Source organism: Pimephales promelas, chromosome 17, assembly GCF_988280905.1.
Source record: "Pimephales promelas chromosome 17, fPimPro1.hap1.1, whole genome shotgun sequence".
Taxonomy (NCBI): Eukaryota; Metazoa; Chordata; class Actinopteri; order Cypriniformes; family Leuciscidae; genus Pimephales; species Pimephales promelas.
Genome location: NC_142785.1, coordinates 17,417,925 through 17,440,750, shown reverse-complemented (window position 1 = coordinate 17,440,750; position 22,826 = coordinate 17,417,925). Strand labels below are relative to the sequence as shown.

The following is a 22,826-nucleotide window of genomic DNA, read 5'->3' as shown; positions in this document are numbered from 1 at the left end:
ACAGCTAATCCTCAGAAATCTCCCTAGTCTGGAACTAAAGGTGTTTTTTTTTTTCAAACCCCCATAGAGCCCTTAGTGAGCTTTAAGCTGGTCTTATGACAGCCTGATTTCAAAGTGCAAAAAACAATGTTATATTTACCTAATATTCTCTTCCGATTGGTGGAGAGATAATTGGTATCAGATGTGACTGTTTAAACTTGCCTATTTATGTCTGAGTGATTTTCTTATGCGAGAGTGAGTTGAGATAAGAATGGAAATAGCCTTCAGTCATAAGGTGAGAAGTCAGGGAATAAATCATGACGAATATCCCCACTCATTCTTGCCACATGACCATTTATGGGAATAACAAGTCACCGTTCCCTTCCCAGAGGGATGAATAAAAAAATTATTAAAAAAAACTGTAGAAAATCTTTCCTTACAAGTTAGGCGGTGGAGCGTCTCCTCAGAGGAAAATGTTTTTAAGAGGTTGAGGAAATATTTGTTATTTTCATTGAGCTAAGCAGCTGGCAGATAGACAGAAGAAAAACTCTATTTCATACAGCCGGTGAAGGGCACAATGCCAAGAACAGGAAATATGCAATTAAACGTGCCTTTATATGAGAGAGAGAGACAGAGAGAGAGAGAGAGCAAAGTAAACTTGAAGATTTAGTTTTAACATTGGTAGGGATACAGAATACACACACACACACCGCTAATTCTGCAGTCTTTATGTATTTAAGGTTTTCCTTGCCAATCTTTAGAGTATTGTGGCTGGATCGGTACAAAAATGTCTCGGCTTGGGTACAACACCAGCCCTCTGATTCCTCAGTACTGATACTTAAATGATACCTTAGGCTATAAATAAAAAGCCTTAGGTGACAGATACAATAAAACAATGTCAATAATATGTCTTTTAATCTCCAATTTTTTGCTGTTTGTGAACATCAGAACAATCTGTTCTTTTTAAAGCAAAGAAAACAAAACAATATGAAAGTGTTCAGTAATTCATTATGATGACAACCAAATACCCCATAGAAAGAGTGCACAATGTTTTGGTCCTCTAGCGGTTAAAAAAACGTAGAAGGACGCTGTTCTGCATGATTGAGCAGATAAATATGACGATTTATCTGTTCAATAAAGTACCGTACCAACCTTTTTGAGCCATAAAAACAGCATTTCCACGTCATTTTAACAACATTTCAAATCCCTCAGCTCCTGCCATCTATGAGAAGCAAAGCCAATGTTGATTCTTGTTTTATTACGAGCACTTTAGCGTTCTCTTTTTGCCAGCAGACTCTCCTCTGTTCTGCGTTTAAAAAAAGGTGTGATTCGGCATGTGATCAGATAACGACAAAAAGGAAGGAAAACCTGATCACGCCACCCCAGGGAATTATTAATAAAAAACATTTTTTTAATCAAATTAAAAAAGATTTTGCTTATATTACAATAATACAGGCTACTGTACTGTAAAATAAATCGAGTAAATAATGTTTTTGATAATAATACATTATATTATAATTAGTGCTGTCAAACAATTAGTGCTGTCAAACGAAATATTTAACAGCGATTAATCGCATTAATGTCATAGTTAACTCGTGATTAATCGCAATTAATTGCAAATTTTTATCTATTCTGAATGTCTCTTGATTTCTTTTTGTCCCATTATTTTTTCTCATTTTAATGCTCTTATCAACATGGATTGGCTTGCTTTGTGCAAATGTTTTTTTATCAAACAACATTAGCATATACGGCGTTCAAATTCACACTAGAATTCTCATTTGGAGCAAATAATCTCTCACACAATGTAACACTGTCCATCAATAAAAGGGGGAAAGAAATACTGACGAGGTCATGATATTGACGAGGGGCTGAGAATTCGCATCAGCTGTGTGTGTGTGTGCGTTAGAGCCAGACCGATATATCGGCAGGCCGATATTATCGAGCGATATTAGACATTTTCTAAAATATTGGTATCGGCAGTTATAATGGCCGATAAATGAATATTTAAAAAATACAAATAAAAATGGACGAATCACACTTCAACCATGTCATGAGTGTTGGAGTTAGTTTGTCCACCAGAGGGCACTCTACACCGTCCCCGTTGGCAACACTCGTGTATAACGCAACCTGCTGATCCAGCCAGAGTTGGGCAGAGAGAACCAGTTATGCATTATCATAATATTGTATGAATAATATTAAAACTCATAATTAACTACAAATAACTAATGTTAGGGAAATCTGTTATTGTGTTGCGCGTTTCTGAAATAATAAAAAAAAAATAATACTAATAATATCGCCCGATATATCGGAATATCGGATTTTAAAACCAACAAATATTTGTATCGTATCGGCCTTCAAAATCCTTTATCGGTCGGGCTCTAGTGTGTGTGTGTGTGTGTGTGTGTGTGTGTGTGTGTGTGTGTGCGCTTGGCCATTATCAAGCGGTATTTCAGACTGGAGAGACTCTCTTTCACAGAGAGACTCTGCTCAAACCATAGGCTCACACGCTGTTCTGAATGTTCGGCATCTCACAGTCGCGTCGCGTCTCGTGTGGACAGACACACTTGCTGTCGCTGGAATTTTATCGCGTCGCGTGTAGTTAGGACACGGTGTTACTGGCATCCATTTCGGCGTCTCGCGCTCGTTATCCACTCAAAACGTAACGTTAACCAACTATTTGGCCGCCTCACAAGTCCAAACGAGTGTGTGCGGCGTGCCTGTTGTTTTGTTTAAGGTCTAGCTAGATCCGCTTGTGCTTAGGTCGACGAAGAAACAAAACGTCCTCGCACGGCGCAAGCCATTGAAATGAATGGGTTTCATAGTGCAGCGTGCGCATGCCGCGTCCTGTTGCAAAAGACCGTTAATCGCGCAATAAAAAAAATTTAAATGGGTTGAATAAAAAATTTAAACCCGTTAAAATGGGTTTGCATTAACGCCGTTAATAACGCATTTAACTGACAGCCTTAATTATAATATGAGTATGATTTAATAGAAGTATTAAAATTTATTATTATTACAATAATATTAGTTTATTTTACAGAGCAACAGTAAAATTACAATACTAACACATTTATTGTTGTCGTAATTTCTTTGTTAAACCTGAAACTGAAAAGCAGTGTTACAGTACTCTGAAACATGCAGCCCGTCAGTCAATATATTAATACAATTACAACACACAACCGTTGTGATTTGATGATTTGCACTAAGCCATCTCACATTCTCACCACTGTGCATTGTAAAAATTCATAAAGTACAGCTTAAATGTCGATTTTTACTTGGATTTGGCGCTTTGAACCCTGGCTAACATGCTAAGAGTGTCCCACAGATGGTGCTGCCAGCTCGTGCAGCACTGTTAGATGTACTAGTGTACTAAATGTACTAGAAAACATAACATTTTGCAGTTGATTTAGTAATTATTTAAGGCCATTTCACAATTTCAATCATCATACAGTAACCAGCACACACTCCCACACCACACACGTGTCAAAGTAGCCGAGCATCTTTTCACTATTTATGGATATGACGAGATACACACAGATGAGTACACAAGGCCTAAAATATAAACACTTAGAGGCTTACCATAGTGAATCAGGATAAGACAAAAACACGTTTTGGAAGGAAGGCTGATTGAATCGTTGTTTAAATGTTGTTCATTTTGAACAAAAAAAAAAAAAAAATGAGCGTACCTTTAAATTCCAAGCTAGACGAAAGGGAATGTAATTTTTTACATGCAATTTCTTTATACTGATACTTATTGCTGGTTTTTTTTTTTTTTTTTTTGCTTGTTCATTTATATTTTTTCTGCATTGTTGCCTTTAACTTTGTGTGCAGTTAAATATAAAACAACATCATCTGACAGTGAATGAAAACACAATACACAATAGGCATTAGATTCAGAAGTTATATTAACATGCAATCCCAAAATGCTGCCAGACAGAAAGCACATCAAGGACAGGACGTAGGCTGACCTTCAAAATAAAAATAAACAAATGGAAAAAGGAAAATGCACCATTTTGTCACAAATGGTGTGGTGGAATACATTTCCCTGGGAAATGAACCAAGAACGTCTTTGATGGTCTGAACGTGTACTCACTGTGGGACTACAAAGAAAAACTTAAAGTGCCACAAGAGCGATCCATTTACAGGACTATTTCCCCTCATGCGGCTGGAAACGAGGCTCATCCCCCTTCCTGTCCCCATTCCAAACATCTCTACAAAGAATAAATACATCCGTGAACCCGAGTTTAACCGAACAGGACTGCTGCCAGTAATGTGCGAGTGTCATGCTGAGTTTTCTTCCCCATCAGATTTCACTTATCAGTCCATTACAACTGTCTAAAGCTTCATTGAAGACAGACCACTTCTGAGACCATGGGAGTCCTCTTTACATCTTTTTTCATCATACATCTCTTGCTTCTAAATTTTTTGTTGACTATATATTATATTTTGGCTCAATAAAAACCCAACGTTCAGGCACATTTGCAAATGCAGGTGTACAGATAGATTTGAACACTCCCGTTTTAGAGCAGCTGCAAAGTCATGAAAACGAATCAGGCTATATTTTGAGAGCTGTCTGTAATCATAAGCTCTGCTGAAGTTATTTTAGTTCCTCTATTCAGCGCACTGACTGCAATGGTTCATTTTTAGGTCAGATCAACATGTTTTGCAGCCTCGGGCTGGGCTCAGGTGTTCTCAAAGCCACTGTATAAGAGCAGCCCGCTATACTGTGATGCCGCTTATTTATATGAGGGCTCTGCATTTACCCATCACCTGCAGATTGAGTTGTCCATACACTAACACGCGTATGCCACTTTCCAGGCTTCCTGTTACGGCTCAATCAGAGAAAGCAGATCAGGGATGGAATATCAACAGGGTTTATATTAGAAAATGACAGTTGATTTGCTGCAAAGGTACTGCAGACATATTTCTCCATCTGGCCTATTTTATTCATGAATATCTAGCGCTGCACTGACTGCTATTCATTTTATCTGGTTAATACTGTATGCATGACGATGATGAATACAATTATTTTGGAAATACACAACAGTTTTTTTTGCAAACCTTTTGTAACATTTAGGGCTGTCAAACGATAGAGGATTATCACGCTGATACGTATAGTACTTCCGGATTCGGTGATCTTTGTGCACTGCCACTTCCGATACATTGAATCCCCGATCTCGCTGGCAAACTGATGAAGGACTACACTAAGTTTATTTATACAGCATCCCTGGTAAATTCGTCTGATTCACTAAAGTGCCGGCTGCAAACAAACGTGCTACCTTGTTTTATTTTAAAGCTTTAATCCATTTCTTCCTTTTACTCAATTCAGTCGGGAATCCATGGAAATTCAAGTAGGGTGTTGGCGTTGTTGGTTAGATTTACAAAGTGGAACAGAGTAGTGACATAAATAGCATTCGTCTCAGGCATTGTTGAACTGCGTCGGAAGTGGACATCCCGCCCATGAAACCCGGAAGCGTGATAATCCCCTATTAATCGCGATTAATCGCATCCAAATAAAAGTTTGTGTTTACATAATATATGTGTGTGTATAATTATTTTGTATATATAAATACACACACATGCATGTGTTATGATACGGCAAGAAGGAAGCAGAGGTGGAATCCAATCGTAAGCACTTTAAAAATCCAACAAACAAACAAATAAATAAATAAATTAGGGCACACTCAGAACAGGGTACTCAGAACTAGAAACAGCACAACATCAAACAACGACCAACTCCCAACAACTGAAGCACAGAGGTTTAAATACACAGACAAACAAGCTAAACAAGGTAACAAGGGGGCGTGGTTAATCAGAAACACCTGGGGGAACTCATCAACAAGAAAAACTACAAAGGACTACAAAACATGGTATGGACCAGGAAATAGCAAAAGTTCACACAAGACAAGGGAAACAGACAGGAATCATTAATCATAGAAACATTTGCATGTATATACTTTATGTATATTTCTACACAATTAATACTACACAAAAATATAAATATTTGATATATTAATAACACATTTTATGCATATGAGTGTATTTATATGTACAAAATAATTATACACACCACACACACGTATAATATCTAAACACAAACTTTTATTTTGGATGCGATTAATTGCGATTAATCGTTTCACAGCCCCACATTATGCATGTATTTACTGTCTCTTTTGACCAATTAATGGATTTCCAAAGGGTCATGTGATACTGAAGACTGGAGTAATGATGCTGAAAATTCATCTTTGCATCACAGTAATAAATTAGATTCTATTACATATAAAAATAGTTCTTATAAATTTTAATATTTCACAATATTACTGTTTTTACTGTAGCCTATTTTTAACAAATAAATAAGACTTAAATTGTTTCAGAAACATCTTAATGATTCTAAACTTTGACTAGAGTAGCCTGCATCCTCAAATTAAGAATATATGAATTAAAAAAGGAAAGTCCATCAGTATATGTATGTTAAAGTGGCCAGGAATCCATATTTAAAGTGCAATACATACTGTGTGTTTGTTGCAAATCCTCTCCCAAAAGAGCTGTCAGAGAACTTGTGTCCTTGAGCAAAGTACTTACCCCAGATAACACAATCAAGTTGAACTAAAAAAAAAAAAAAATGCCTGAACAAATGAATCATTTAGTTTGGAAAACTAGACCTGAGTTATGTGTCACCTTGAGCCTTTCAAAAGAATATAGACCACAAAGTCAGCAAAAACATCATTTCTAGGGACAGACACTTTTTTATAGCCCTTTAAAGTACTGCAATTAATATGAACATCTGAGTTTGTCCACCAAAAATTCAGTCACAATGTGACTTTGCTGTGCTGTCGTTAATTCAGATGCATAATAATTGCTTTACAAGTCGTGAGGAGAATAAAGCTTGCTTTAAAATGCGGGCAGATAAGGGCATCGTCACAGCGATAGCAGCAGCCTGCTGGAAACCGCGTCGGTATACGCCTGTACGCTTTTGTGTGCACACACTTCTCTCTGTTGGGAAGACTGAGTGCTGAGTAGGTAATAAGATTGTGTTGCAGCACCCCCCCCCCCCATCTTTATATAACACTAATTTCCATAATACGAAACTCAGAGAACCGTTAAAATTAATCATACTTATGCCGAGTTCAGACTGCATGATTTTAGCCACGATTTTGGCTCGCCGACAGGTTTTGAGAAATCGCCGACAAATGCCCGAAATCACAGGCAAATCGGCGCTCGTTCACGCGAGTGACAATCACGCAGTGTGAATGAACAAAGACGCGAACTGAGAGAATCACCGACGAGTCGCCGACGCCCGTGAGATATTTGGCATGCTAAATATCTGGACCTGTCGGCGATTCAAAATCCTGCTGTGTGAAAAGTGTTTTGACTGAAAACTACATCGGCGATCACCGGCAGCCAGTGAGAGAGCAAGATACAGAGCAGCAGGGAGTTCGGGGAGGAGTTATAGATCACATATCAACATGATATGGCATTGTTTCAACAAAAAAAGCTTCTTCTGGGTCTATTTGGACACAATAAATGGAAGAAAAATTAGTAGAAATTTGGCAGGAGCACTCGTGTCTGTTTCACCAGCTGTACCACAACCGGGTCGAAAAAAAAGTCTCACGTGAGAACTCCGGTCTTGCACGTGTGGTGTCGCGCGTTGTTTCCTTTTCATATCTCACGCGTGTTTGTTGTGAAATGTAGTTTGCGTGCAGCGTGCTAGACAGAGTCTGTTGGCGATTTTTCTAAAGTCATGCAGTGTGAAACCTTCTGTCGCCGATCCATCGTCCAGTGTGAACACAGCAGCGACTGAATGCTGGCCAAGATAGTCATGCAGTGTGAAAAGAGCAGCGACCTGACTACTTTGAAAATCGTGCAGTCTGAAAGAGCCATTAAAGAACGCAACATTTTTACAAAGACCAGCATTTATGCTCCGCCGAGGTGCTGTTTTTCCTGCCACCCTTGCCCGGGGATGTGTTCCACATACAGTAAGAGACGCGGGCCACTGGAAAGTGGTGCTTATAAAAATCAAGTGGGGCAAAGAGTAAATGCAGATGTGATCGTGGTAACGGAGGCCCGACTTACGTAACTGTTACTGGAAGTTGGTGTAAACCGGCGAGCGTTGTGTTATTTTCTAGCAAGGAGACACATTAGAAGATGGTAATCTACAGTTTTGTGTTTTGCAATTTCCTGAGCAGCAGTGGCTGGTGGGATTATGGAGGAAGAAGCTGTGCTGAGGTCAGTGGGGCTTTCCTTGCATGGAGAACTGGCATCTCTGCATGTAATAGGGGAACCGTAAGAGACCAGCGCTTGCCAGCCATACAGTACAACTTCATTTGCTAAAACCTTAACCGCAACCACATGACCAGGGTGGAACCGAAAGCCCTGCATTGCGGATGAGGACGGTAAACTTGGTCAATATTAGACACTGACTAGTATCGATGCTGTACGCAGCTGTATGCAATTGCACAGATGGATGGTATTGAAAAGACACTTTTCTAAATTTGTTCGACAGACCTCTTTACAACAACCAGTTGAATTACTCTGAATATAACGGCTGTAGCTGTGATGTGAATTGAAACTACTTAGACATTGAATTGAAACTTCTTGAGACATTTAAAGAGCAACTACTTTTCTAGAAGTCCTTAGGAGAAATAAAAAGACACAAATGAGTCAACTGTTGACGTACAGTAAGAGTAGTGCTATAAAGGGAATATTTTTTTTTCGATTTAAATGCAATATAATTGGAAAAATGTGCTTCTACCAATATTTTTGCAAAAATGTATACCTATACATACAGTTCACTGCAGTTCCCAGCTAAAATGACCACTAGTGGCTTTAGAATGATGATTACGGGGCAGAATAATGATTAATAAACTCTTACTTTTGCGCAAATACTATGTATGACCTCAAAACAATTGCTGTGACCAAAATCCATACCGATGTTTTTCCGGGTCGAGTCCCTTGCTGGAGTGGCTGAGAAGGGTGCTCTGTCGTTATACAGCACGAGAGAGGCCTCTAGAGGCGAAATAAAAACCACCGCTGACACCTCGTGGAGTTTGTTTTGACACTGTATTATTGGAGAACAGCAGTATGTTTGCCATCGAGGCTGAGAGAATGCTAACATTAGTAGTCACAATGTGACAAAAATACTTGCAAGTCCGACCCAAATGTGTCGGACAATGACATCTATTTTCATTAGTTTATATCCAGGTGGACACTTTTATACATTTTTATGCAGCAAAGAAGCATATTTAAAGCTAGAAACATGAGAAATTTGATTCTCAAGATTCTCTCAGATTTCAATATGAACTATCCCAGTTTGAAAAATGAAGTTGTTTAAGAGCTTGACTGATAGTGGATTTTACCGATAACTAGCTTGGACCTCGCTGACCGATAACCGATTAATTGACCGATAGTTTTTAAAATAGATACTTAATAAAAGCAAAACATATCACAATTAAATAGTGCTGAATTTATTACAAAAATGTACAGTAAAAACAGTACTGAACCATGAAAATGTGATTTTCTTTTTCTGAACCATAAAAAAACTTTTAAAATATAAAAATATGAATATATTATTGATCACGTTTGTTCATAGTGCATTAACTAATGTTAAGAGAAACAACTTTAAAATTTAAAAAGCATTGGTAAACGTTGAAATTAACAATGAACCTTGTTAATGTTACAAATGGACTCTTATTGAATAGTGTTGCCATTTCATATATATCCAAATGGTCAAGAATGGCTTCTCAAGATTCAAGATTCTCTCAAACTGTATAGACCATTTTGCAAGATGTAAACAACACTGGTCCAGAAACACTTCCTGTTTCGGTTTGTAACGGTTTTCTTTATTTCACATGTAAAGAAAACATCTTAAAGATGTTTGTTTAACTTTTTGATTCAGTTTTATATGTTCTGTTGGTTGTATTTTATCCCAGCTTTTATGTAGTGTTAAAAAACTGAAACAGGAAGTGCTTCTGGACCAGTGTTGTTTACATCTTGCAAAATGGTCTATATTCATGCAGCTGACAAGAAACATATAAACAAATCAGAAACACATTCGATTTCGGTTCCCTTTTTATTGTGACTGTAATACATATTTTATTATTTTGATTAGATAACCGAAGTGTTCTAAAATAGAAGCAAATAAAGTGTGAGAGCATACATACAATATGCATATGTGTCGATTTAAATACTATGGCCTTTGTGTAGATATTTAAAGATGGCCATCTGTAAACATGACCATTTGGATATATATGAAATGGCAACACTATTCAATAAGAGTCCATTTGTAACATTAACAAAGGTTCATTGTTAATTTCAACGTTTACCAATGCTTTTTAAATTTTAAAGTTGTTTCTCTTAACATTAGTTAATGCACTATGAACAAACGTGATCAATAATATATTCATATTTTTATATTTTAAAAGTTTTTTTAAGGTTCAGAAAAAGAAAATCACATTTTCATGGTTCAGTACTGTTTTTACTGTACATTTTTGTAATAAATTCAGCACTATTTAATTGTGATATGTTTTGCTTTCATTGAGTATCTATTTTAAAAACTATCGGTCAATTAATCGGTTATCGGTCAGCGAGGTCCAAGCTAGTTATCGGTAAAATCCACTATCAGTCGAGCTCTTAAACAACTTCATTTTTCAAACTGGGATAGTTCATATTGAAATCTCTGACTTTTGATAGCAGACTTTGTAAAATGGGCAATCTAAGAACAGTTTGAGACTTTGAGAAACAAGCGCGCTATTATTAAGTTACTATAATGGAACCAAAAGTGTAATTTAATTTCTGCCAAATTTATCGCTGGTATATATAAAGATGTTCTCTGAAGAGTGAGTCATTCTGGCTGGGAGATTTTTTTCCCCTTTTCTTTCTAACTCGCAGAGCATATGACTAATATTTAACACGGCACTCCTGTGAGCGCGGATGCCGCTATTAGAACAACATCCCGCAATCAATACTCCGGTTTCCTCTGCCCACTGAAAGAGCTCATGCACAAATAGATCTGATGATTTACATAAGCATTACATAATCCAATAGACTTGCAACTGAAGAATAACATTTGGACATCCAGTGTTGCCATAGCAATACAAAAATATACTAGTACCAATGTATCAGAAATACACTGCGCGTACAAATATACCATTGTATCATATTATGTAAACTAACACTAGATAGATGTGGGTGGCTTCAAGTTTTAAACAAGTATTAAATCATTATTAATGTGATTAGATTCAGCTCAAGAATAAATATGACAGAGGAAGTATTTTGGTGAATCTCATGAAACATGTCAAGAATGTTCAGAATGTCATATTTTTATTGTTCCATGCCGTGCACAAAGATAAAGAACGCCTATTTGGGACATTTTCATCACAGTTAAGCACATTTCTCCCCACAATTTGTATTATAAGAAATGGAAAGAAAAAGAGATTTTATTTATAAAGCATTAATTATTTGACTCATTAAAAATAATAACACAAAAGCTAATACATATCTTTATTTAAAATACAAATATTACTTATTAACGTTTCTAAATAACTAGTAATGAAAAACCACCAAAATAGAACAATGGTGATTAAAGCCAAGAAGTAAAAATGTCAAATGATCCATTTGTGCAAACTGCAAAATATCTTTTGAATAAGTGCTATTAATAGGCACTATATTTTTCTTTTTGATTTGGGGACAAAATGTGACCTTGACATTGTTTCGAGTAATTTTTTTTTTTTTCCCACCATTGTCGTGGCATTATTTTTCTTCAATTTTTCTACAGGCTCAGCACTGTTTATGATGCACTTCCGCTTCTTGGTCACAAGATGGCGTAATACCCAGCTGTGACAGGCCCACAAAACAGGAAGTAAAACATTACAAAGAATCACAACCTCAACTGTTTCAAGTCTATTTTTAGCACGTTTGTCTTTGAGTGCTCTCGCTCACAGAGACGCTCTCATCTCGCGACGGCACCCCTCAGGCCACGTACCGAAAATAACTAAGACAAATGGTTGTTGACATCAACAATTTCATTTTCTCATTCATCTCATTCCACCGCTTTGGTGTTGGGGAGACGTGCCCGAGATCCGACATCACTGCTTATTAAACAAGCCTTCTGATAGAGCCTTAAGTTTACTTCCACAGAAGTGGCCCTAATGAGTGCTTGTCGAAATCCCACCAACCGTAAATTCTGACCACAGCCGCAGTAGACGACACACACAGCTAGATGGCAGTTCAGCAGGTTACCAATGATAAACGGACGTTAAACAAACAACCGGAGGCCTGTTATTGGACACAATCGAGGTTACGGCCGTGAAAACCAACCTAAAACCAGCACGCTCATAATCGCATCTGTACGAGCTGGGATTGAAGGGGGAATAATATTAACTTTTTCTGCTTTTCTCTGGACTGTGAATTAATCATAAAGGCAGACTGAGAGAGAGAGAGAATGTAAGCTGTGTGTGTGTGTGAGAGAGAGAGAAAAAGACATTGTTGCCCAAGCTACGCAGGACGCCTGAAAGGTTTTGTTGAGAAGTCGACCCTTGAACTAATCCAGATTCACACAGTTAAACAGCGAGGGGAAGGAACGCCAAAGCAGGCCTTTTGTCATTCCTGGCCTTTAGACCTTAAATTACCTCACTCACTCCCTTCAGGCTAAAACCCATTAACTTTCAAAAGCCAGCTTTAATTATTAAACGTTCTAAATAATGCGCAATGAGAGCCTGTGTTTTTGTAGTGTATGTGGTTTGTACAGAGACATCCTCCCTGCAAAAATATTTGATTGTTGGAATTGGTTCTGTGATGCGGCTGAAATGAAAGCCACATTCCTGGGTAGTGATTTAAAGACGTTAAATTAGAGGCCTGGGCTTGAACGCCGCTCAATCTTTAGCCCAAGATAAACACAGCACTTATTCTCTCAGCACAATGTGAAGTGATAAAGCATAAATAAGCCGTACATGGATAAAGAAACTACATCAACATGGTGGTTGTTCCAAAACAAGGCCTTAAAAAAGCTTTTAAAACTCCACATTATAAATACTCGGGGAAACGGAGAGTGCAGCAGTACAGGACAAACCTTAAGACATGTCTAATATGGGTCAGTGACACAGTGCAGACTTTACAAACTCTGCAAATCTTTGTCTTTAAGAGAAATTTCAGCTGACAAATAAAGTGACAAGCAATAAAAGCCATCTTTTGTTTGTGTCCTAGCCAGGCACGACCATGACAAGCAACAAGTTTGATAACAGTATGGTTTCTATTTCTGCAGTGTAGTACTTCATTTTTTATTGATATAAATTTGACCAATTCTAATACAACAGCAAAAACATTTAAATTGTTAGATTAAAACGTATTGATATCTATATTAATAACTTAATTTATATTATTTAACTTAACTGCAATTTACCCTTGTTGATTTACCCGGCAAAACACCACAGTCTGCTGTAAAGTGTAACAACAACAATCTCAAGGCCATTGGAGTCCTCTGCAGGCATTTGTTATAATATGTACTATTATGCTTATATTAAGCATATTGCATTATGTATTTTAACAGTGCTTTTTAATAAAACCAAATTACTTGCTTTTAAACTTTATTTGAACCAATTATAAATATCGCCTTATGGTTATTATATTTTAAAAGCTATTTTTCAACTATATTATCCAATTACTCGATTAATTGTTAAAATAATCGACTGATTATTCAGGAAAAGAGTAAATGAGTAAGTAAGGAACAAATAAATACATTAAGAATACAAAAATAATCTGTGCACTGTAAAAAGTGATCAGTTGACTTAATTTAAAAAAGTGAGGAAACCAGTTGCCTTAAAAATATTAAGTAATAAACTTCATGCGTGATTAGAAAAAATTAAGTTATGTGAACGCCATTACGCGTGAAGCTTAAAGGGGAGATGAACTAAGAAATCAAATTTTCCTTGAGCTTTTGACATCTAAGAGGTCATCATATTATAAGAATATCCTGCAAGTTTCAGAACTGAAAACGTCCTTGTAAGTCCAATAAAAGCTTATATTGACACCAGGAAACAACTCGTTTTTCAAAGTGGGGAACTATGACGTCAAAGAGGATAAAACACCACCCCTGCAGAAGAAGATCAACGCCTACTTCAACACGGCCGGTTTAGCCCCGCCCACCGATTCGCACATTACACGCAAAGCTAAATAACATAGGCCTGCCTATCTCGCAGCCCATTCTCACTCCCAAGGCGTCACCTAACTGACGCCTTGGGAAGCATTTGGACATGCTTCAATATCTGACGCTTTAGGCGCCCTTTAGCGTCAGTTATATGACGCCCTAGGATCGCGTGTACCCTACCCCCACCCCACACCTAAACCTAACCGCGTCCTCTAACAGACGCTTTCCTTTAGCGTCAGTTAGATGACGCCGTAGGATCGCGTCATGTAAGTGACGCTAAAGGGCGCCTAAAACGTCAAATATTGAAGCATGGTCAAAGGTGACGCCTTGGGGTGAGAATGCGTTGTATCTCGTGATGACAAACCGGATTGAGAGTGAAACTCATTATAATATGCAAAACTGTTATCCACTCACAGCGGTGGGCGTTTACTTCCAAATCTTCAATGCGAGACGCCCACAAAAACTGAGCGATTTTGAACTAGGATCAAAACTAGGGTAGAAAATAGCCTATCCCAGGTGAAAAAGACGTCCAATTAAGTGTATTAAAAATGCATTACATTATATTTGTATTGTACTAAAAACATATTTAAGTACATTTTTAATACACTTAATTGGACGTCTTTTTCACCTGGGATATTACTTATTCATTTTGATGTTTTTTAATAAAAACCAAGCGAACGTCAGAAGTTGACCTCAGACAACAATATAAAAAAATGTAAAAAGCCAGTTAATGTCCCCTTTAATAATTTTAATAATTTCCTCACTTTTTTTTTAAGTGAAGTCAACTGATCACTTTTAGCGAGACAGCCCTCCTGTATAGAATCATCGAATAATATTTTAAAATGCAATTTTTGGGTTTGATAAAGTACCAAAGAGCATTATCTTCATTGAGAAACCTTTTTGTTGACAACGAACGAATCGGTGCTGGTTAAAACTGTCACATGTCTTGTTAAAGAAAGAACACAATGGAATCTTCAAATGAGGCAAATGAGCCTCTAAATTGACATGCAAATTGCGATGATAAACTAATTAGATCAATCAGGTATTTAATTAGGTTTTGTCAGCTTGCACAACCACAATGTCACACCACCAACACTCATTTCCACTTGGTAAATACTGGCAAATGCTGTAAATACAGATAAACGGCTAATTATAAATAGATATGGATCAATGATTGGCATTTCTGAGAACCCCAAGTTTTATCATCTGACATTTAAGAGAACTCGTAGCAGAGATATTGTTGGATAATGCAGTGCATTTGCTAATGATTTGGTAATAAATGCAAACTGCTATTGTTTACTACAGCTGCAGTCTCAAATGAAGCGGCGACCTCTCAGGGGACAAAAACAGCTGATGCAATACTCCCTGGGAAAAAGCCTTCCTTCAAAGCCAGATCATTAAACTTCACTTAAAGGGCTTGCATTAAAATCTGTCATACTGGCTAGAGGTTCAAGGATGAGTTCTGTGAAGCGTGACTTGGTTGAATTTAGAGCAAACATTAATTCTAGGGGGGGATACAAAAATCAATAATCAAGAACTGCCAGGTTCCTGCATTGTACTATAAATCCCACAAAGCAATGGCTATGTTAGGAATAGCATACTAACATACAAGTACTAATATTTCTACCACATGGAGATTACAAATGTGCATAATTTTCTCTATACATGGAATTTGACCAAATTTGCAATGCTGTAAAATGTAACAAATGTTACACAAAATTGAATTTCTATTATAATAATAATAATAATAATAATAGATCATTTTATTTCCGACAGTTAACAAATGTATCTTATTGTAAAGTGTAACCTAAAGTTGCATAATGCATTCACATTGTATGCAGTATTTCCTGAAAGGTATTCAGTAACTAGTGGGTTAGCATTTCATTTCATTTCATTTCACTTCGAGGCAATGAATGTACCTATCAGTAATATTTGTACATGGTACTGCAAATATTATTCAAACATTATGCAAATCTGCATGAATTGGTTAGTTCTGCATGAGCCGAGTGCATCGGGAAATATCTGTAGAGCTTTAAAAAAAAAAAAGACAGTATGAATTCACACGGCAACAAAACAAACCTCAGAGATAGAGGGACTAAAGTTGCATGACAAGGTTTATGAAATGCTGCCTATTCCTCGGAAGACTTGAAATATAGAGCATGTGTTTTATTGACGACTTTTATGATGCGTTTTTGCCAATTTTGTCATTCATTTTTATTTCATGAAGAAGAGCAGCCAGGATATTCTTCAAAAATGTACCTTTTGTGTTCAGAAAAAATTGTACGAGTTGTACGAGTTTGAAACAGCTTAAGGGCGAGTAAATAGGGTGAGCGTTCTCCAACTGCTGCTAATGATATTTATTGTATTATGCGATTAGCTTTTGGCTACTATGTTTGTTGTGGGGGAAGAGAATCAAATGTAGATTACAATTTAGGTCATAAAATATGACATCAATAACCTTGAGAGAGACTGCAGCATTCCACCCCCCCTCCCCTCTGCCTTTTAATTATATAGGTCAGTGGCACTGATCAATCTGGCCCATGCTTATTTATTTAATCCTTCTCTTCCCAGAGAGAGAGAGAGAGAGAGATCTTTGTTCTCTCTCGGATGCCCTTCAAAGGATGGGGAAGTGCTTAACAGAAATCTTGTAAGAACTTATCATTTACCCTGAGTAGGGAGGAAGGAAAAGAAAGACACACACAAACACACACACACACGGTCAAGGAATGTTCAGCTTGTTTTGCAGGAGTGAGGTCACTCATAAAAAAAGAGAGAAAAAAATCCTGACAAATTTATTCCCATCTGTGGCAGGGCTGCACTTGGCATCGGCCCTGCAAAAGGACTCCCGTGAAAATCCACTTGAGCTGGGCTCCAATGAGCAGAGCTTGTAGCCGAACAATAGGTAGCTCGTCCCGAGGCCCGAAACCGGAGACGAGCTGGTGAAGCGGCCGCGGATAATGCCGTGCGTCACCGCGGATTGAACGGCCTTTCACTAGCAAACGCCATACAGAATGGCTTCATTTGCTGGGCAAATTAATTGAATTAATTACTCTTGGTAGCAGCTGCACAAGTAGACACATCAGCACATCCCTGACTGTTTGATCAAGGTTATAACATCGAATTTTGGCAGCCTATTATTCACTGAACAGATACATTATTGGTGGCTATTGACTCAGCACTAAGTTTGAAGGTGGAACGCTGCCAGGAACACAATCCCTGCCAACTCCACCTGCCCGGGCCCCACTAAAGCCCTCGATGAGCCAGACGGAAGAAAGAGACATGTCACACAAACCTTAAAGGTCAAACTGGATAGCTCTCAGAGCAAATACAATAACAGTGTCTCCTCTTGCCTCCGGACCTAACAGTAGCTCACAAACACAAGCATGACCACTGTCTTATATCACCATACGAGTAATGTTTTATCTGTTTAATTGTATTTATTTATAGTAATAATCATACTGATTTCATTGTGTATAGAAAATATATAGGAGTGCAGTTGTGTTTTAAAAGCCAGACCGATTTATCGGCAGGCCGATATTATCGGCCGATATTAGGCATTTTCCAAACTATCGGTATCTCCAGTTATAATGGCCGATTAATGAATCTTACAAAAGTAAAATAAAAATGGGAAAAACGCGCTTCAACCATGTCATGAGTGAATCCATGTCATGAGATAAAAAAAATATCAGCCGATATACTGGAATATCGGATTTTAAAACCAACAAATATTTGTATCGGTATCGGCCTTCAAAACCTTTATCGCTCAGGCTCTAATGAGGAGGCAAACTCCTCAGTTTTTAAAACATATTTATATATCAAATATTTATGCCCCTGTTACATTTAATGTTATCACTTTTTCTGATTAAATAAAAATTACATGAAGAGAGACAAGATACAATTATATTTTTATATCTATTTAATACCAAGTATACATCTCATCAAGTTAGTGTTTTTATGCATTTTAACTAGGGCTGTGCAAATATTAATTGCGATTAATCGCATCCAAAATAAAAGTCTGTGTTTACATAATATATTTGTGTGTGCTGTATATAATTATTTTGTATATATAAATACCTATGCATGCATGTATATATTTAAGAATTATTTGCGCTTAAATTCTATATATATATATATATATATATATATAAATACATAATCTATATTATATAAATATTTTATATATGAATAACACATTTTCTTAAATATATACATGCATGTGTTTGTATTTATATATACAAAATAATTATATACAGCACACACAAATATATTATGTAAACACAGACTTTTATTTTGGATGCGATTAATCGCAATTAATTTTTGCACAAGCCCTAATTTTAACATTTAATAAAACAATCAAAACAATAACTTAAGGCAGCAACAATTTTATGCCTTGCCTTTGGAAAGCACCACTAACAATATATTTTATTTGTGAACTGATCTCAGTAAACACTGTTCACAGACATGAAGATGTACCTTTAATTTCCCCAAGCTGAATGCTCACTAAACAGTCATCATGTGTTCAGGCCACTTCAAGTTTGGTTTTGACGTGACACAAAGCAGTGATATCTAAGTGGGTGAGTCGTTTATTTTTAACTAGTCTTCCCATTTAGCCATCATTTTCTTCATTCCGACCAATTCGCGAACATGCATGAAAACACGAACCAATCATATCCAATCAAAAACGATCATATCCAATCATAGCACGATGGATTCATTGCCTCCTCTCATGTGACTTTCCCCCATTCATTCTTAATTACTCCCCATCAAACCCAGTGCATGCGTCTGTTAAAAGTCAATGGGCTCAGGGGAGGCAAGAGAGACGCAGACTCCCGCTGTAAATGTACCTGCCTATAAAATATTAGCTTGTTTCATGTTTGTAATATCAATAATTTTCCTCGGAGGAAACGCCCCTGATTTTATATATGTATTTATGTACTGTATATACATTACTCCATGTTTCTTTGTCGCTCCATGAGTAAATTAAAACTAGCAGTCCTTTTTTTTCCGTTGCTCACACCCGTAAATGAACTCAATTATAAAGACACTGCAAACATTCATTGGTTTGGTGTAGTGATATACCAATATTCCAGCAACCGAAAATATTTGACCTGGATTTGTACGGTTTGTTTCAGAGGGCCAAAATCATTGAAACGGTTATGTTTAAAGGTAGGGTATGTGTTTTTATTATTTTATAAAATTAATATAAATAAAATTTATATAATTTTATTTATTTTAAGTGGAATCTCGCGCATCTGAGTTTTGCAGATGCATGATTACGCGTCCATGTTCTTCGAATGGGTGGAGTCAGGGAAAGCATTGGAGGAAAGAAAGGAAGGAATTTTTAAGGTGCGTATTTTCAAAATCTGCCGGACGTTTTGCAAATCCCATACCCTACCTTTAATTATAACTTCTCGAATGGCGATTTTGACCGTGCCAGTCTCTATTTAGTGCACACAGCGTAGTTAAGCTACAACAGGAACACGTGTCACCATAGGTCTGGGCTGATTTCTTCACTGTAAAAAATATTTTCAAGATTTGTTATCACAACATATTTTCTTTTGTCAAATCAACTGTATAATAATTTATTTAGTTGAGATAACTTATTATTTTGAGTTTCTGATGGTTAAATTAATCTACTTTATTGTGTTAACTCACTTTTTCCAGTTCAGTCAAGTTAAAATTTTAAGGCAACCAGGTTACTTACTTTTTTAAGTTAAACCAACAATTTTTTTTTTTACAGTGTAGTAATCACAACATGTTTTCTTTTGTCAAATCAACTTAAATAATTTATTTAGTTCAGATAACATACAATTTTGAGTTTCTGGTGGTTAAATTAATCTCCTTCATTGTATTAACTCACTTTTTCCAGTTCAATGAACTCAAAATTTTAAGGCAACCAGGTTAAAATAATAATAATAATACATCACACTTGTATAGCGCTTTTTTGGACACTCAAAGACGCTTCACATGGGACAAGGACAAAATAAAGCAAAAAAATAAAAATAAATAAATAAAGGTGTTCTAAGGAAATGCTAGTTTGAACAGATGAGTTTTGAGTGCTGTTTTGAAATTTGATAGTGAAACAGAGTTTCTAATGCATGTAGGGAGTGAGTTCCAAAGGGTGGGGGCAGCAATGGCAAAAGATCGATCCCCCAATGTCCGGCGATTTGTGCGGGTGATCTGAGTAAGGCGGTCACTGAGTAAGGTTACTTACTTTTTTAAGTTAAACTATCAATATTTTTTTTTTGTTTAATCCTCATTTTGATGAACCAAGAGTCTATGCTGTTTTCAAAATACTGAACATTATTTGTAGCACGCTTAGCCACCGACCATCCAATAATCACAACAAACTTTGTTAGTTTTCATGTGAAAAAATATATATAAACTGCATTATGTGCAGCATTAAACTGCATTAAATCTTTCGGCTAAAACTTTTCAATGTTTCAGTAAAAAAAAAAAATATTTCAGTCCATCACTAGTTAAAAAAAGTTAAGTAGGAATAAATGATTAAGCTTATAAAAATGATAATTTGGGTGTTCCAAAACTGCTGAGCCAATTCTGCTGGCGCAGCTTTCATATAGGGTTGCTAATAATATGGGGTGTAAATAATAAAATCAGCAGTGTCAGTGCATGTTTTTTTAATGGGCACATCTAATCATGCATGAGCATACTAAAGAGCAGACCCACACAGAATTTCACAGAATAGTCTGCAGATTTCCGCAGAATTGCCACACATGCCTCCCTCATGCCTCCCTCATTCTTTCAGCTACCAATAGAACTTTAATACTCTCAGCATCGTTTAACACATATTATTAAATCAATTCCACCAAAATGGGCACAGAAAATGCATTCTGAGCCGGCTAATGAGAAAATGAGAAGACATACCTCTCGTAGTGTCTTCGTGTGCACGTGGCGGCGCTAGTGCTTCCCGGGTTGCCGCCCAGTTCATCATATACATTTTTCCACTGGCGTCGCGCTGTTATCTGCAATAGAGAGGGGGAGTCCATTATGAGAGACAAAGACGTTCATGTAATGGATGTGTGCATGGAGCAGAAATGAAATAAATACAGACATTAGCATTCCACTATTCAGGCATTCAACATGTATGCTGGGCTTTCTTTATTGTTGAGTGATGAATATAAGAAGGCCACTAGATGCATATTAATCAGATCCCTTAAGCTTTACATTATAAATGACACTGAGCGCATGATGTCCCATGCAAGGTCATTAGATATTGAGTTTTTCAAATGAAACTAATGTATGTGCACTCTTAACTAAAGAGAAAAAACGAAAACACAGTCCAGATTAACATAATTCAAATACACAGCGATTAATATTCATGAGAGACCTTTAGTGCATTCAGTGTACGAGGGTTAAAAGATTTTTAATGGCCGTTTCCCTCAGCTAATGGCTGACTCTCTCAATAAAATGCATTCAGTGGAAAACCACATGCATCAAGTGCTGGGGAATTAATGCATGTGTAATTTAGTCGCCCGGGCCAATATATTCACCGCAGACTTGCAACACAAATAAGAGCAATATTCTCAGAGTGTTCCACAATACAGTGTGACCCAATGTCCACAGAGACCTAATCACTTCAATCCATTCGATTAAAGAAACACTTCAACCGAAATATCGTTGCCCATGAGCTGTATTTTCCTTCAGTAACTTGACTCACTGAATAGGGCATCTGCTGTCTCCTACGGCGTTCGATGAAGCGCTTGCAGTTTTGACAGCATGAGAACAGAATCGCCCCTATGGCCTCTGCTGCCTTCTCTAAACTCCCTAAGTCATAATAGCCCTTGACTGCTGTTTGTTTTCACATCGCCATTGTGTACGAGGCAGGTTTCGGGTCTGGAGTACAGTTGCGGTATTAAAACTGTATTAAAGTACAGTTCAACCCCAGGAGAACATCTTTTTAAACAATATAAATGTTTCCAGTGACATCATGACGACTCCTGCACAATGATTTTTATTACAGATGTCAGTTGCATTTAAAGCCAAGCATTCTGTGGCAAAGAGAATCCAGGCAGCCAAAGGACAACAAAAAAAGACTGATCGCTTAAAAAAAATAAGAAAAAGCAGGAAGCCGTATCAATACATCGGATAAAAAGAGCAAAGGAGCGAGAAATGGCTTCCTGTTTGCTTTAATCTAAATAACTTCAGAGTTAATGAATGAGTACAGAGCTGCTGAAAATATTGAATAGCTGGTCACATAGAAAAGACTTTAATGTTTTCAACATATTTTAGCAGAGCAGATGTCAGATAAGCTGCCAAGCGAATTCCCTTTATTGTGCAGTTCGCTTGTTGCACAATAATGGTCCCTTAAGAGCCTCAACATGGGTAGTGAACAGGCCCCAACCAATTTCCTCCACCGCAAAAGGGTTACACGTGTTTTCCACTTGTAGATTTTATAACAACTGCGAGCGCTCTGGCCAAATTTGGATGTGAGAGAGTTCCGCATCCAGGCCAGAGTCTAGTAAACACACATTACATGGCAGGCTGGAAAAAAACTTAAACTCTTTTAGGAATCTTTCAGAGCCAAAGGAAAAAGCGTGCTGCCAAAGGCAGTGGATTTCAAACAAATTGTGTAAACACTCACCACCTCGTATCCTCCCAGTTTCTGAGCCGCTTGAAACATAGTCCAAAGGTTTACTGTAAGAAGGATAACAAGGATGACGATTAGTTCCACAGAAGAGCAGAAGGA

General features: G+C 37.2%; 1 protein-coding gene across 1 annotated transcript in view; it reads right to left on the bottom strand.

Moving 5' to 3' along the window:
• arid5b (AT-rich interaction domain 5B) overlaps positions 1 to 22,826 on the bottom strand; it is a 126,144-nt gene that overhangs the window by 10,788 nt on the left and 92,530 nt on the right. The window contains exons 7-8 of the mRNA XM_089122041.1: positions 22,722 to 22,774; positions 21,005 to 21,102 (exon numbers count right to left, since the gene is read on the bottom strand). Of these exons, the coding sequence (XP_088978167.1) occupies positions 21,005 to 21,102; positions 22,722 to 22,774 (151 nt within the window). The remainder of the gene's footprint in view (positions 1 to 21,004; positions 21,103 to 22,721; positions 22,775 to 22,826) is intronic.